Below are 16056 nucleotides of genomic sequence, written 5' to 3' on the forward strand. Positions count from 1 at the left end.
TAGCTGGGATCCAAGCACCCTGAACCCCCAGAAGGACTCAGTGGAGGGGTCCTGACTGTGCCTGCAAGCTCTGCTGTAACCTGTGTTCCTGTTGTCCAATAAACCTTCTGTTTTACTGGCTGGATAAAAGTCACTGTGGGTCCCAGGAAGAGGGGTGCAGGTGTGGCCCCCCCCTCCAAGTTTTAGTCAGGTGTATATATTAAAAGTCATGGACAGGTCATGGGCTGTGAGTTTTTGTTTACTCCTCATGACCTGTCCATGATTTTTACTAAAAATACCTGTGACTAAAACGTACTGTACTTATAAGTTATTTAAGTTGTTACTGATAAGCTGTTTATTCTACAGCCGGACAACTTGCCACTGAATCTGTTTTTTGCTACAGAGTTATGCTTCACACTCCAAGCGTTTATTAAGTATATAATGTCAAACATTATTTTAAAGAATGTTATTTAGATTCAGTGTCAAGCACTCAAGAGTTAGGCAACTGTGATAGTGTTTCCTATACAGCCTGATTTCTGCCCTCGTATATCAGTGTCCTACATTGAATGAGGAAAGAAAAATGTCAGTTTTTTTTTTTATTAAATGATCATAATTCATATGGACAAAGGAGATAAGTTAGGGTTGTATGGGCAATAGAGAATCTGGCATTGCCTAACTTTTCAGTGCTTGACTTTGAAATTTGAGTACCATTGTTTTAGTGTAGTTTTGTGTATGTGACTTTATAGCCTTTTTTAAAGAAAGAAGATAAATTCTCTAATGTACAGCTCTAACTCCCTCATCATGCATCATCAATTTAGGCTTGAATCCTCAGCTTTCAGTGTTGAAGCACAGATTTCCGCCACTTGAGTGCAGAACTAACTATGCGAGCTGCAGAAAAATAAATCTATTAAAACTGAGGGAGGATGGTGGTTATCATCACGGGCTGGATCTGGATGAGTAGTTGAGGGAGAAGGAGCGGGAACCTAGCTCCTCTTCTCCTTCCCCACTCCAGCTTCTTCTCCAATAGATTCCAGGCATTCCTGGTGTATGGTGGTGAGGTGGGCCAAAGTCTTTAAAATGTTCAAGTTCAGTTATTTTGGCAGCCTGCCGGAATTTTCCTGAGAAAAATCAGTGACAGAGGGGAAATAGTCCTTCAAGTAGTGTCTGTGTGTATCCTACTCTAGCTACACTTTTGCGTTACGGGTGGATGATGAGACTGTTTGAATTGCAGTGTCTGTTGGGTTAATCTGCACCGTGCATGCCCCCTGCACCTACGAGCATAAAGGGCAAAGTATCTGCAAATGACCTTCAGTACCCGTTAGTGCCTATGGCAGGGAGACAAAACAAGTAGTGTCTGCCTGCTACCTAGTACTACAATCTGTTCCTCGTAGTCAGTTAATTCCCATCTAGTTCCCTCTCTTGTTATATTTATTTTTGCATCAATAAAACAAAGATTTTGCCTCGGTGCTTTGTACCCCTTTCTTGACTTAAAATGCCTGATTGGAGGCCCTTGGGCTTCACCCAGGCCCATCCTGTGACACTCATTCCATGTATGCAAGGCCATAGTTGTTGCTTTTCTTTGTCTCAGTGAGAGCCATGTGCGAGGCTGCTGCTCAGTATAACATTCCTTTAGGATCACGACAAGAAAATCAGGGGTATTTGCCTGAAACTATTTGTACCAAAGGGGTTTAAATCAACCTCAGTGTCTCTGCCAGATAATGCTGGTGACCACTAGCTACTTTCATCAGAACTGACAAAAGAAACGTTAACAGTACCATCTGATCTAATGTTAGAGGACATAATGTCCCTAGCACCTCACTTTGAAATGATGATGCTATATTCGGCATTGGTATGTATGTACCTCTGTTCTCACAGTGCTGACATGGCCTCAACGATGTGTTGCATTTGGAGGAAGCCTAGTTGTCTTCTCCATCACTGGAACATGGCTTCTTTTCACTTTCTAGCAGGGAACTTTTTCCTCTCTGTTCACACACATCAGGAGAAGGCCTCTCTACAAACCAGGGTGCACTCACTTCAGCGCCCTGACTCATCTGCCTCAGACATGGCAATAGCCAAGTCACCAAAACCAGCTTCATCTCTGCAGTGCTCCACCTTGACCATACTGGGCATACTCAAGACAACACGCAGGATTCTGTCTCCCTCTTACCATTCAAGAAAACGCAGAAGGTCACGCTGTCCTGCATCAATGTCCAGGCCTCTGTCTGGAGGCAGAGAGGAACAAGAACAGCTTGTGGAGGTGGAACACGCAGGTCTTGAGCCTCCTGAACCATACTCTTCATCTCCTGCCAGAAAACCTATCATTATCTTCCAATCAGATGGTCTTTGGCTCCTGTATCAGCTTCAGATGATTATAAAGCCTTCCAGAGTTGTTCTTTCATATAGGTAATACCCTTGAGATAAAGACCTTAATGATGGAAGAGAAAGCTCACAAGCTTTTTGATAGAGCACGTTCTTCTGCTCCTGCCAGACATGCATTTCAAGAAGTCTTGGAACCAAAACTCTATGGTGTTGTCATGGTATAATTCCCTACTCTGAATCTTAGCGTCCAAAAGATGGGGTACCGGCATGAATTCCTCTAAGCTCAATTACCAGCTTAGTACTTGTAGCGCTGCCACTAACCAGGAATTCCAGTGCCTGGTACACTCTGGTCCCCCCAAAACCTTGCCCGAGGAACCCCAAGACCCAGATCCTCTGGATCTTAACGCAAGGAAAGTAAACCCTTTCCCCCACCGTTGCCTCTCTCAGGCTTCCCCTCCCTGGGTTACCCTGGAAGATCACTGTGATTCAAACTTTTTGAATCTCAGAACAGAGAGGAAAATTCACCTTCACCCCTCCTTCTCTCTTCCCCCTCCCAGACTCTCCCTGAGAGAGAAAGTAATCCTAACACAGAGAAATTACCCTTTCTCTCCCCCTTCCCTCCTTTCTCCCAACCAATTCCCTGGTGAATCCAGACCCAGTCCTCTGGGGTCTCACCAGAATAAAAAAACCTATCAGGTTCTTAAACAAGAAAAGCTTTTAATTAAAGAGAGAGAGACAGTAAAAATTATCTTTGTAAATTTAAGATGGAATAGGTACAGGGTTTTTCAGCTATTGACACTGGGAATACCCTCCCAGCCTAAGTATACAAGTACAAATTAAAATCCTTCCAGCCAAATGCACATTTGCAAATAAAGAAAACAAACATAAGCCTAACTCGCCTTATCTACTTAGTACTCACTATTTTGAACTGGTAAGAGCCTGTATCGGAGAGATTGGAGAGAAACCTGGTTGCTCGTCTGGTCACTCTCAGAACCCAGAGAGAACAACCACCAAATTCTAACAGCACACACACTAAATTCCCTCCCTCAAGATCTGAAAGTATCCTGTCCCCTGATTGGTCCTCTGGTCAGGTGACAGCCGGGGTTACTGAACTTGTTAACCCTTTACAATCAAAAGAGATATAAAATACTTCTGTTCTATTAAGTCCTACTATCTGTTTATGACAGGTGTGCACCAGCAACACTGCCTCCAACTGCTAAAGGAACAAAAAAGTATTAGATACTTCTAAAGGAGTTTGAATTATAGTACCCCACTCCCCCAACACTAGGTTTATTAATGATTTCTGCAATCCAAGGTCCCTCCTAAATACAAAGACCCAAAGACATTAGATCTCTTTGGAAGAAAGGCTTACTTGTAGAAAAGCCATTATTGCTTAAATTTGCTAGTGGTGAAGTGATCTCTATGAAGCCATGGATGCCTCAGACATGGCAGGTAGGTCGATGGCCATTGTGGTAATCATACACAACATTGTGACTACAGGTCTCTGGCATTCGTAGGGAGATGCAGAATACAATTGAGGCCTTGCCCTTTGCAGGTACTGACTCATTCAACATACAGTCCAATGAGATGTTATAGTCCCCAGAGGACTCCAGGGCCACAGTTCACAAACTGGACATCTGCACCTTTGGGTCAGACTTCAAGCCCTTTAGATACCAATGGCAAATTAAACAGGAGGCATCCAGCTACACTTAACAAGGGTCTTCTGAGTACTCACCTACCAAGAAACCAAGATTATTTCAAAGGAAGCCATCATCCTTTGTTATTGTTCATTCTGCATCTGCTTCTTGGCAGTTGGTTGACACAAGAATTAAGCCAACATCAGATGAACTATCCCCAAACCTTGTCTTCAGATGCCAGTCTTCTTTCTTCCATCAGGTTTGGACTAAAGCAACAACTGACAGATGGGTGCTGAAAGTTGTCTTCCATGGATATCCCATCCAGTTTCAGTCCTTGCTTCCTTCCCAATCTGTGTTTAGAGACCTTTCTCATAAAAGTTAGCTAAAAGTGGCTATCCCGCTTCATCTCGAACAAGAGTTCATAAACTGGGGGTCATGACCCCTTAGGGGGTCTCACTGTGGTTACATAGGGGTCGCAAGCTGCCCCATTAAATTAAATTACCCCCTCCCCATTTTTAATTTATGGGGGGGGGTCACACTTGGGCTACTTGTGTGAAAGGGGTCACCAATGCAAAAAGGTTTGAAAACCACTGACCTAGAAGTTGTGGAGGAGTTATATCTGGAGTACAAGGGAAGAGGCTTCTACTCCTGATATTTCTTTATTCTGAAGATGAATGGGATTCTTTGTCCTGTTCTAGACCTGACAAAACTGTACAAATGTATACATTTTGTCAAATTTAGGATAATAACAATTGCCTCCATCCTTCCTTTTCATGCTGCTCAAGGCTGGTTTGTGGCTGTTGACCTCCAAGACATTCATTTGCCTGTTCCAATCCATCTGGCCCTCAAAGTATCTGTGGTACACAGTAGGACCCAATCATTACTAGTCGATGGTGCAACTGTTTGCTCTCTCCACATCATCAAGAGTTTTCACTGTGGTGGCAGCTCACTTGAGACAAGGCATTTGTGTCTACCTATATCTAGATGATGGGTTGATCAAAGGTAGATCTCATCAGTAAGTTGCCACAGCATTGAAATGTCCCTCACCTGTTCAAGCAACTGGGTCTTATAATTTTTCATAATTCACCATATCTCATACAAGACTTATTAGGAACCTTAACTGAATCCAAATTGGAGAGAACACAGCATTCTGAGGAGAGATTTTGCTCTTCAAATGACCCTCACCAATATCAAAATGAATCCATCAACTACAGTAAGAACTTGCCTTAGATGTCTAGGACCCATGTCAGCTCGCCCATAATCAGACTTCACCTATGTCCTTTACAAAGTTGACCAAGATCAGTGTATCACCTCCAAGAGGCATCAAATGAGGATATGCGAGTTGTGGTCCCAACTCATATGCTGTCATTGCACTGGTGGTCAGACCCCAACAATGTGCACAAGGGAGCACCTCTCTTCACACCACCTCTTATAAAGATGCTGAATGATGATTCATCAGAGACACAGATGCACTCCTGGACTACCCCCACATAGTCCCAAAAGGACATGACTCTATATATAAATATTATAGAATATGAGTGATCAGATTAGTTTGCATAGCATTCCAATTTGTTCTACTGCATTCCACCATGACCCTCTACTTATATGTTCACCTCTTTTACAAAACTTAAATTTTATACAAAGCATAGTGTGTAAGATATCATTTGAAAACTCATGATTTGTTGATCATAATTGTCCTGGTAAAATGTCTGACAACATTGTATGTAAAGAGATGATTCTACTGTATAAAATTATGAAGAAATGTCCCAACATGTTCTGGAGGGCAGTCAGAAACAAGTTCCCCAGAGACAAAAGGTTAGCCAGTGCCTCAGCCAGGTGTCAACTAGATCAGTGGACCACCAGCGTAAGTGGCTACTCTTTGGCAGGAGAGAGGGTGTGGGCAAAAAAAAAAAAAAAAATCTACATTTTGACAAAGAAGCAGCTTAAGGTTCCTGGCCACACAGCTGTCTCCTGAACATCAGCTGGAGATGATTCTTGTGCAAAAGAAAGGGCTCTAAGACGAGAGGGCAGAAGTTGCAAAGTGCAGGGGAAAGATGATTTGCAAGATTCAGCCAGTAAGACTGCTGGAACATGAGATGAGAGATCTTTGCTTGGTATTCACTTAGCTTGTTAAGTTAGTTGTGTTTTTTACCATTTATTTCCTTGTAACCAATTCTGACTTGTATGCCTCATAACTTGTAGTCACTTAAAATCTATCTTTCTGTAGTTAATACATTTGTTTTGTCTAAACCAGTGTGTTTTGATTGAAGTGTTTGGGAAACTCTGTTTGGGATAACAAGATTTTGAGTAAATTATTGTCTATTAATTAAATGACAGACTTTATATGAGCTTGTACTGTCTAGGAGGGCTCTGGACAGTACACCTCTACCCCGATATAATGCAACCTGAGAGAACACGAATTCGGATATAACACAGTAAAGCAGCTCTCCGGGGGGTGGGGCTGTGTGCTCGGGCAGATCAAAGCAAGTTTGATATAATGCAGTTTCACCTATAATGTGATAAGATTATTTTTTGGCTCCCGAGGACAGTGTTATATTGGGGTAGAGGAGTACAAGATGTACATTTCTGGAGGAAAGTCCGAGACTGGAATTTGCTGGTGTTTCCCTGCAGTGTAATTCATGAGTGACTGGCTATAGCACTCATACAGTGTAGTTGGGAGTAATTTATATGCTGGAGGCTGAGAGAGCGAGCCAGGAGTGGCTGCTTTCACAGTGAAGCAGTGTAAAAGGCACCCCAGTTTGGAGAATTGAGGGGACGTAGTTGTCCACCAGTCCAGACTGGGTAATGTCACATCCACTATGCAGATTTTCACATACAACACATCTGCAATGAATTATGTAATGAGCAAGGAGATGCCAGGAGGCAGTCAAGATATATACATAGTGCCAACAACACAGGATTACTCCAGTAGCTCTCCATCTTAGCACACAATCTATCGGCAACCTTGAATGGTCTCTGAAGAATTCTATCACCACAATAGTTCACCAGTGAGGAAATCCCATTACAGATTTGTTTGCCACCAATACTAAATCTTGTGCCCCAGGGAGTCATGCACCTGGGATCCTTGCAGGACAGGATATCTTTTTCCTATCATGGGATCAGAGTCTCATGTATGCATTTCCACAAATTCCTCTGATAGCCAGGGTGATATGGCATATTAGGTGGGATGCAACCACACTGGTCATCCTGATTGTTCCTTATTAGCAGAGACAGTTCTGGTTAACATGATCTCAGAATGTCTACTCAGCTTTGGAAGGCACTTCCAGACAGTCTAGACATAATAGCATAGAACCAAATAATTCATCCAGACCTGAGATTTCTGCATCTGACAGCCTGGATGTTGACTGGTTGCATGGTATGACTGTTCACTATTGCTTCAAAACATTCAACTCCAGGGCAGAAAGCTCTCCACGAGGAAAACATACCGTATATACTCATTTATAAGCTGAATTTTTTTTAGTAAAAAAAGAAAGCATTAGAGAAGGGGGTCAGCTTCTGAACGGGTATAGAGAGGGAGAGGTGGGACACAGCCCTTCCACCCCAACAGAGGGAACAAGGAGGGGCAGCAGAGTCAGAAGGGAAGAGGTGGGGGCCCCAGCTTCAAAGCAGCTGCAGTTCTGGGGCTGGCAGGCTGCGGCCGCCCGGCCCACCGGAGCTGGCTGCGACCGCCTGGCCCGGCCCAGATAACATGGGAAAGGATAGGATAGGGAGAGTGTGGGGGTCCCAGGCTAAGGGTGGGGTCATGTGGGGGGTGGTTACAGGGGTTATTCCTCTGACTCCCAGCTTCTCTCACCTCCCCCCAGAAAAGAAAAAAAAATTCCCCACCAGTTGCTGTCCCGGCCTGTCAGGGTAAGCAGCTGGTGCACCAGGACACTTTGTTTACTTAGGTTTACCTCTGTGCCTGCAGATGCTTGAGGTAAACAAACCATCTCGGCCCACCAGCAGCTTATCCTGATGGCCCGAGAGCTAAAGTTTGCTGACCTCTGAATTACAGCGTTGGCTTATGAACGGGTTATAAAATTTTTCCATTTTTACTTATCTGTCTTTGGGTGGGTTGGCTTATAAATGAACCGGCTTATGATCGAGTATATACAGTATTCTTCTAAATGGAAAAGATTTTCAGTTTGGGCAGCCTATCATATCTGTGGCCCATTGAAGACCCCTATACCTAAAATTACTAATTACACTTAGGGTTGGCAGAATTTTATATTTATATTTTTATAATTTCAGTGGGTAATATCAATTTTTATTTTTATCAATTTTCAGTTTTCACAGTTGTGCAAAATTATGGGTTTTAAGTGCTTTTTTTTCTATTATCAGTGGAAATTTTCACAGTTGCAGGAAGTTTGGAGTGGAGGGCTAAGACAATGAGGGACAGTTTAGCTAGCAAGTTGAGAGAATATTTTCTTCATTTGGATTAGTTCATTCAAAGTTGAGAAATTGATTAGGAATTGAAAAAGTAAGAGAGCTTTTTTTCCCTCTCTCTTCCAGTCTATGAATTAATAACCAATTGGAAAGGGATGAGATCTGCTAATTCTAATAACTTGAAGGGCATGGGACCATATTTTCAAGGGAAGCTAGGCACCTAACCTGCTTAGGGAAATCCCACTAGGCATCGATCTACATCGTTAGGCACCTAAAGACCTTTGGAAGTGTGGTCCATGATGACCAGAAACAATCCATCACTTTACTAATGACAGGTTAATTCCTTTGTTTAATAAATCAATTTTTAAATGAAAAACATACTAAAATTCTTTTTTCTTATAGTTTTAACTAAAAACAATTATAAATGCTGTTTTTGTATATTTTAAAGTGAATTTGAATTCTAATTTCCATTCAAATGCTGCTTGACAAATCCAGAATAAAACATTTTCTAGTAAATTATATCTGAGTTAGTCACTATTTTGTAATGTAATACAAGTGTACAAATTAAGAATCTGAATAAATATATGTGAATCTGTATAATTCCTTAAATATATAGTGTGTCCTCCATGCTAGCATAAAGATATTTGGTTGTATATCAGTGTTTTACTGGTTTAGAAAAATAACTAAACCACAAATGCAAACAAGAATAAACTCAGTGATTTAAACCAAGATTTCCTATGTGCTGATTTAAATCAAGTTTAAAACTGCTTGTATAAATTACTTTGATTTAAATCAGCCCACTGTGTTGAGCAGGATAGAAAAGATTATAAGGAAAAAAAATTGGGGAAGGTTTGACAAAAGCTCAGTGATTTTGCTGCTTGCTCCTTTAACGATAGTGGCATCTCCCTAACCTTACTCATTATTATCCATGATGTTGCTTCTTTGATGAGGATTATGAGGATGGTCAACATTTACCAGAAAGCAATGTATATTCAGTTGATTACAAAGGAGCTACAGTAGTTCCTAGGAATAAAAATAAGGGAACATAAAAATGCTTTGAACAAGAAGAAAACTAATTTTCCTTTTTCTTTTTTCTTTTTCTTTAAAAAGGGGACAATACATCTATTCCGCAAATCACAAAGAACAATAGCTAGCAAGTTAACACAGGAATTTAGGTTGGTAGCAGCTGATCGAAGGGTAAGTTAATTTTTAAAATGGATTACAAAGGTAATTTAATTGTGATTATGCCTAAATGATTAGTATATTAACTTTTCAGGTAAATATCTTTTTACCCTTTCCTAGCTATGCTTTCAAAGGTAGTTAAGTAGACATTTTAATTTATATTTTAAGTTAAACATTCATCTGGTTTTGTGGCCTTGTACATAAGTGTTGAAATAATCACAGAACTTGAAAAATAGCCAAAAGTATATCTGAAGAATTGTAGGAGAACAATTTAAGAATTAGTAAAGTACATATTGTTTGCTACTATTTAGGCCAGCTATAAATCTGCTTTACTCCACTATTAGCTTCACCTGCGTTGTTTTCACTGAGTTTATTGTAAATTTAATTACTTTCTAATTTATGTGGTGTCCATTGCCATTGATTCTGAGTGCCTCACGTTTAATTTTACATCAAATATGTGATGATCATAAAGCCTTATGGAACAGATAAAACATAATTGGCAGTTAAAGGCTCTATCCAACTCCTATTTCCTTAAGGTAGAACTGAATTAGGACCTCTGTCCTGACAAAAACGTAGTCACAAAATCTATATACCTGCTGTTTACTTTGATGAATGATTATAACGAAAAATCATGTGATACTTGATTTGTAATGAAACAATTAAACGCTCTTGGTGAGTGAAATTTTACAAGGCTGCTTTGAGTTGTTTAATTAAAATAGGGGCTAAATCCTGGATTTCTTATGCAGACAAAATTTCCAGTGTAGTGAGGGAAAGGAGTTTTGCATTTGTGAAGAGTGCTGGATTTGACCCCTACTACTTTTTTTTTTTAAATTTATTTATTTTATTTTAAAAATACTTAAAATTTAGGGTCTGTTCTCCCCTGTCCCATTAATGTTCAATGAGAATGGTTTTCCATATCAGCAGTACTCAGTTTACAAGTAAAAATGCTCTTACTGATTGCCAGACCTGCAAACTCAAGCTGCGTTGTTTCTTATGCATCATCACTAGGAGTAAACATTCTGCAGGCTAAATTAGGTTCATATTTACACCTGTGCACCCTGTAGTCTTCAGTTTCAGTTCCAAGTGACGCTAGTGCAACTGATTGGCTACAAAGGAAATGCACAAGCGAAAAGGAACTTCTTAAACAATGTACATGAAGCAATAGCTACCAGCTCTGTTGTTTCTCCACAATTAATAGGAGTAAAGCTATAATATATTTTTATCACTAAGGAAGCAGGTGTGTACTTTACACAGATCTGCAAGTAAAAAGGTGGCATTTTTACATAGTTAATTTTCAGAGTAGAATTGTATTTTAAGACTGATGTTCCGTGATGCATGTACCATGATGCTGTTGAAAATGAGTTGTCAGGTCCCCCATAAAGTTAGCAAAGCAAACCTTTTTTGGAGGGAAACCACTACATGTGTAATGAAGTATTGCAGATTTTTTTAATTAAGCCAGGCATATTTTATCATATTTTGTCTTTTAAGCCAAATGGTTACTCATGTAATTACTCTTATTAACAGTCCTGGAAGATCTTGCTGTTTGGTGCAGTTAATTTAATATGCACTGGTTTCCTGCTTATGTGGTGCAGCTCTACTAACAGTATAGGTATGTTCTATTCTTGTAGCTAAATAATTATCTATTGTTGAGTTTTAATTTATTGCAAGACCAGCATAATAAATAAGCAGGGCCCTGAGTATAATGGAATTAGACGGCTGTGCAACTGGCCTCATAGTTTATCCATTTTCAAGCTACTGCATAATCAGTTTAGGAGAACACTCTTTATGCAAGGCTTAGGAACTGCACGTGGCCAGTGAATTCTTCAAGGGTACTCACTGTTCCCACAACTGCTTCTGATGCTGCGTTCCCTGCCAGTCCTTCTCTTAGAGCTTCCTTCACACAGAGGTTAGAATCTTAGCACTAGTCCTTCAAACCTTTACTCAAGTCAGTAGTCCGATTGACTTCAATGGAGACTCTCGCATCCAATTGTGATGTAGTGGCAGTGGCGTCTCCTAAATCCATGAGTATTCTACCCTGTATTCCCCAGCCAGCCCTACAATGTGTGTCCTGGTTTTGCATATAATACTCAAGACGTTCCGATGTATCTGCAATGCAGATACAGTGCCTATATTTTCACTATGTGGTGCAGTTCTAATCTTATTTCATTTTGAAAAAATTATCAAAACATTGCTCTAGTTCCTATCTTAGCTAAACCAGTTCACCCATCCCTTTATTGTAATACATACACAGGCACTGTTACTGTTGGGGTGAAAACCTTAACTGAGAATTTCCTGATTTTTTTCCATGTTTAAATTTCCAACCTTAATTATTCATGATTGGATGCTCATCAATGACTAAGTACTTCAATATTTTACATGGTTTCACAGAACTAGTCTTGTGTTAAGCAACTTGTTTTTAAATGAAATATTGGAGTAGTTAATACATATGAATTACAGACAGAAAAATACAAAAACCGTTTTAAGACGTACATTTTCATACTCTGAGATAAGTTATGTTTTCACAAAGAGAATTTGTGCAGATAGAAAAAGATAATAGCTGTGTCAGAGAGACACTGAGGGACACACTTTTTGAAGGCAAAATCATATACAGCGTTTTCTTTGTTGCTTATAATGTAAAGTGTATTAAGTGTTTAAAATGTTGTTTTTACAGCTTTAACTGCCTATACTTACCTGACCATCTTTAATCTTTTCAGGTACGTTTTTTTAAATCTAATCCTACAGATTATCAATACTTGTAAGAATATTCTTTTTTACTAAATTTGAAATAGGGTAAAAATAGCACGAATAAATATTATGTTCCAACTGCAGAGTTATTCATGACTTTTTTCATAAATACATGCAAGAGCTGACTAGTTGGTTTAATGATGTTTTAGATTAAGTGTATATAAGACTGTGTGACAAATAGGACATAAACTTAGAAGAAAACAGTGACTCATATCACAGCTCTGATAAGAACAATTAAAAAATGTCAACTATATTTAGATTTCTGTACACAGCTGCCTGACATTGTTATAACAAAGTAAATTGAAAACAAAATCCACAGTGTGTGCCAAACTAGTATCCCTTTAATTGGTTGACTCAGAAAATTTTACTACCACCAGTTCCACAAGTATCATTTGTAAAATTTGTTTTAGCTTTAGGGTGGGGGAAGTGATTTTTACTTTTACTTCTGTTTTAAGGGCCAGATGCTACACGTTGACTTCAAGACTGCTAGTGTTTGTAAAATTAAGCATGTGTAAGCATTGTAGACTCTTGACCGTATTTACTGATTTCTGATCTCTATTCCTGAAGAATGGGTATTAAATCTGTAGTTCATTTTCTCACTAGGTATAATTCATATAAGTTCAGTTCATTAAAAGAAAAACTGATCACTCTTAAAAAAATATATTTATATATTGGTGATCTAAGATTACTAAAAGTTGTAGTCTGCTGGAAAATGTCTTTGAGAGACTAACAATATCTTGTATTGTCCTGAACAAACCTTGTGAAAATAAGATAAACTTTATTGAATTAGGATTAATACTTTTGGGGTAAATTGTATTAAAACTTCAATTGTGTATGGGCTATTGTGGCATTTTATTACTCCTGGGGGAATTCTGTGCCAAAACTTTAAAAATTCGGTGCACAATATTTTAAAATTCTGCATATTTTATTGGTCAAAATAACCCAATATAATCATGTTAGTTTCAATTATTTTGGTAATTTATTTCAAAATACCTGTCAGCAAGTATGTCTGGAAGATTCTCCCAGGAGTAGAGAGTTAAAGAAACCTTTACAACAACCCAGTTCCTGTTTCTCTGTTATGGTTTTGTTGGGTGCTTCCATCTGGGTGTGTCACACGTGCCAGCTGGGCATATCGTGGGGGGGAAAACTCTCTACCCACCAGTCTTTTAGTAGATTCTTGTTTATTTGCCCTGCCCACTTAGGTTTACTATATTTCAAGTTCCCAAATAGAGGACACTGCCGGGAGGGGGGTACAGTTTGGGGGTGCTGGAGGGGTCTATATGTATGGCAAAGGAGTATTTGGGGGAGTGTCAGAGGAGGGGATTTGGGGGATGCTGGAGGGAGCTGCATGGAGCCCCTCCTCCCCAGCCCAGATGCCTGCATCTCCTACCCCAGAGCCCAACTGCAGGCTACGTTCTGTGCAGCTTCATTACTGTCTCACCAGGCAGAGACTATCCATACCTACTGATAGGGAGTGGGTGCATAATTTAAAGTTTCATCCATCCCCAGAACAGCTCGAGTGACATGCATCCCTCCGTCCCCTCCCTCCTTGAGCAGACCCCCCCTTTGCCCTTCAGTCTCCCCTCCTGGAAAGCAGCGGCCCCTCTCTGCAGCTCCTAGCTATTGTTCCTGCCTTTTCCATGGGGCACAGCTTGCCATCTCTGAAAGCTGCTGTGCAAGGAGGCCTGGCTACACCACGTGACTGAGCAGGGCCAGCAAACCCAGAACCGTAGCCCGCCCATACCTCTTGCGCGCAGGCACGCTGCAAGTTGGGGAGCCAGGCTCTGCTGGGTCCAGCGCCCCTAGTGGTAACCAGCAGCTATGCAGCACCAAATTTTGCAAGGAAAAAATGTAATTCTGCTTATAACATTAATTCTGCACAAATACTGCATTATGCAGTGGCACAGAATTTTCTCAGGAGTAATTGTATGTAGTACCTTCTTTAGTAGGGTGGGAGAATGCTAATGTATTTCCTTCTTTATGTTTCTTTAATGTTTTTCTCTATAATGCTTTTTACCTTAAGAATGAAATAGGCTTGCATAGAAAGAACTGTGTGATACTTATAACTTTAGCAATTATACCTGCTCAGCATCTCTGAAGAGAAAGCAAGCAAGTTTCATTAGGCAATCTTTTTGTACTGGGAATAACCCATTGAATAACTGTGCAGCCTGGAAATACCCTGGTCAGAAGGGAGAGAGATGCTGGTCTACACCCAAGGGAGGTGATGGCCAGAGGAGCTGGAACCCTGAGGGTAGGTGCCCTTGCTGGACCAGTGTGGTGGAAAATACAGATGCAGTTGCCCTGAACTGCAACAGTTTCATTTAAGGAATTTGGAATTAGTACATAAATCACTCAGAATCTTTGGTGAAGTGAGCAAGGCTATGAACTTTGGTACAAAAATTTAGTTGTACTTCTCTTGTAATTTAAGGTAAATAGAAAAAAGAAAGCTTTGTGTACTGTTTTCTTATGAGACTGCAGTAGAAGGTTTTATTTTTTACTTAGCTTTTTGTGAAGTAGCATAATTACAAGCTTATGACCTTCCATTAATGTAGATACTGTTTTGTATCGGACAGCATACAGTATTGAAATTTTTACCATAATTATGTGTTTTTCCACTTTCGAACAGACAAAAAACCATAAACTTTTTGCTAATATGAAGAAAACATTAGAACAAATGTGCATGACACTTGTTGGTGCTGCCATCTAAAAGCTTCAGAAAATGGCAACAAAAATGATTAGAACAGCTTCCGTATGAGGAGAGACTAATAAGACTGGGACTTTTCAGACTGGAAAAGAGGCGACAAAGGGGGGATATGATAGAGGTTTATAAAATCGTGAGTGGTATAGAGAAAGTAAATAAGGAAGTGTTATTTACTCCTTCTCATAATATATGAACAAGGGGCCACCAAAGGAAATTAATAGCAGATTTGTAACAAACACAAGAAAGTATTTTTTCACGCAATGCACTGTCAACCTATGGAACTCCTTGCCAGAGGGTGTTGTGAAGGTCAGTACTATAATGGGGCTCGAAAGGGAGCTAGATAGATTCATGGAAGATAGGTCCATCAATGACTATTAGACAGGATGGACAGGAATGGTGTCCCTATCCTCTGTTTGCCAGAACCTGGGATTGGGTGACAGGGCGTGGATCACTTGATGATAACCTGTCTGTTCATTCCCTTTGTGGCATCTGCCATTGGCCACTGTCAGAGGACAGGATACTGGGCTTGATGGACCTTTGCTATGACCCAGTATGGCTGTTCTTATGTTCTTAAAAGGATTGGCTTCTTCAGGACTCTGGAACAGGTTAAACTGTGCCTCCTCACTATTTATAGAGTGACGAGTGTACTAACTTTCTTCATTCAAAATTAAACTTTTCTAAGTTAGTGTACTGTTGATCTAACTTCCAGTTCTTAAGCCATGCACTTTTGGACATTGAATACCTTTACAGACTTTTTAGCAATGAGCCATTGGGTGCCATGAGAGTCATTGGATATGGTTGGCCCCAGTAAATCAAACTGAAATGGATTGTTTTTCCATTAGTAGCAGTAACGACTGTCCATCATACAGTTGGTCTTAGACTCAAGAGAATCGGTAATATCAATGCTTGAGTCATGAGGAAGACAGGCCATTGAGATTATGCCACCATTTTTGGCCTTACAGCCTAGAGGCTTTAAATTATTTCCATTTAACAAAATGTTAAAAAATCCTAACTTCACCCTATTTAAAAACATGTAACTTTATTAGAAAGGAATACAAGTAAAGCAAATGGATTAAAGGAGAAACCTCAGTGCAGCAAAAGAACAAT

General features: G+C 40.0%; 1 protein-coding gene across 3 annotated transcripts in view; it reads left to right on the forward strand.

Annotated features, from left to right (window-relative positions):
• SLC30A6 (solute carrier family 30 member 6) overlaps positions 1 to 16056 on the forward strand; it is a 33647-nt gene that overhangs the window by 2631 nt on the left and 14960 nt on the right. For 2 of the 3 annotated variants that reach the window (XM_075064210.1, XM_075064211.1), the window contains exons 2-4: positions 9432 to 9518; positions 11028 to 11112; positions 12175 to 12217. In XM_075064210.1, coding sequence (XP_074920311.1) covers positions 9432 to 9518; positions 11028 to 11112; positions 12175 to 12217 — 215 coding nt within the window. Of the gene's footprint in view, positions 1 to 9431; positions 9519 to 11027; positions 11113 to 12174; positions 12218 to 14012; positions 14500 to 16056 lie in introns of those variants that run through there. The other variant, XM_032805190.2, reaches the window with a different exon arrangement.

Source organism: Chelonoidis abingdonii, chromosome 3, assembly GCF_003597395.2.
Source record: "Chelonoidis abingdonii isolate Lonesome George chromosome 3, CheloAbing_2.0, whole genome shotgun sequence".
In the NCBI taxonomy this organism is placed as follows: Eukaryota; Metazoa; Chordata; order Testudines; family Testudinidae; genus Chelonoidis; species Chelonoidis abingdonii.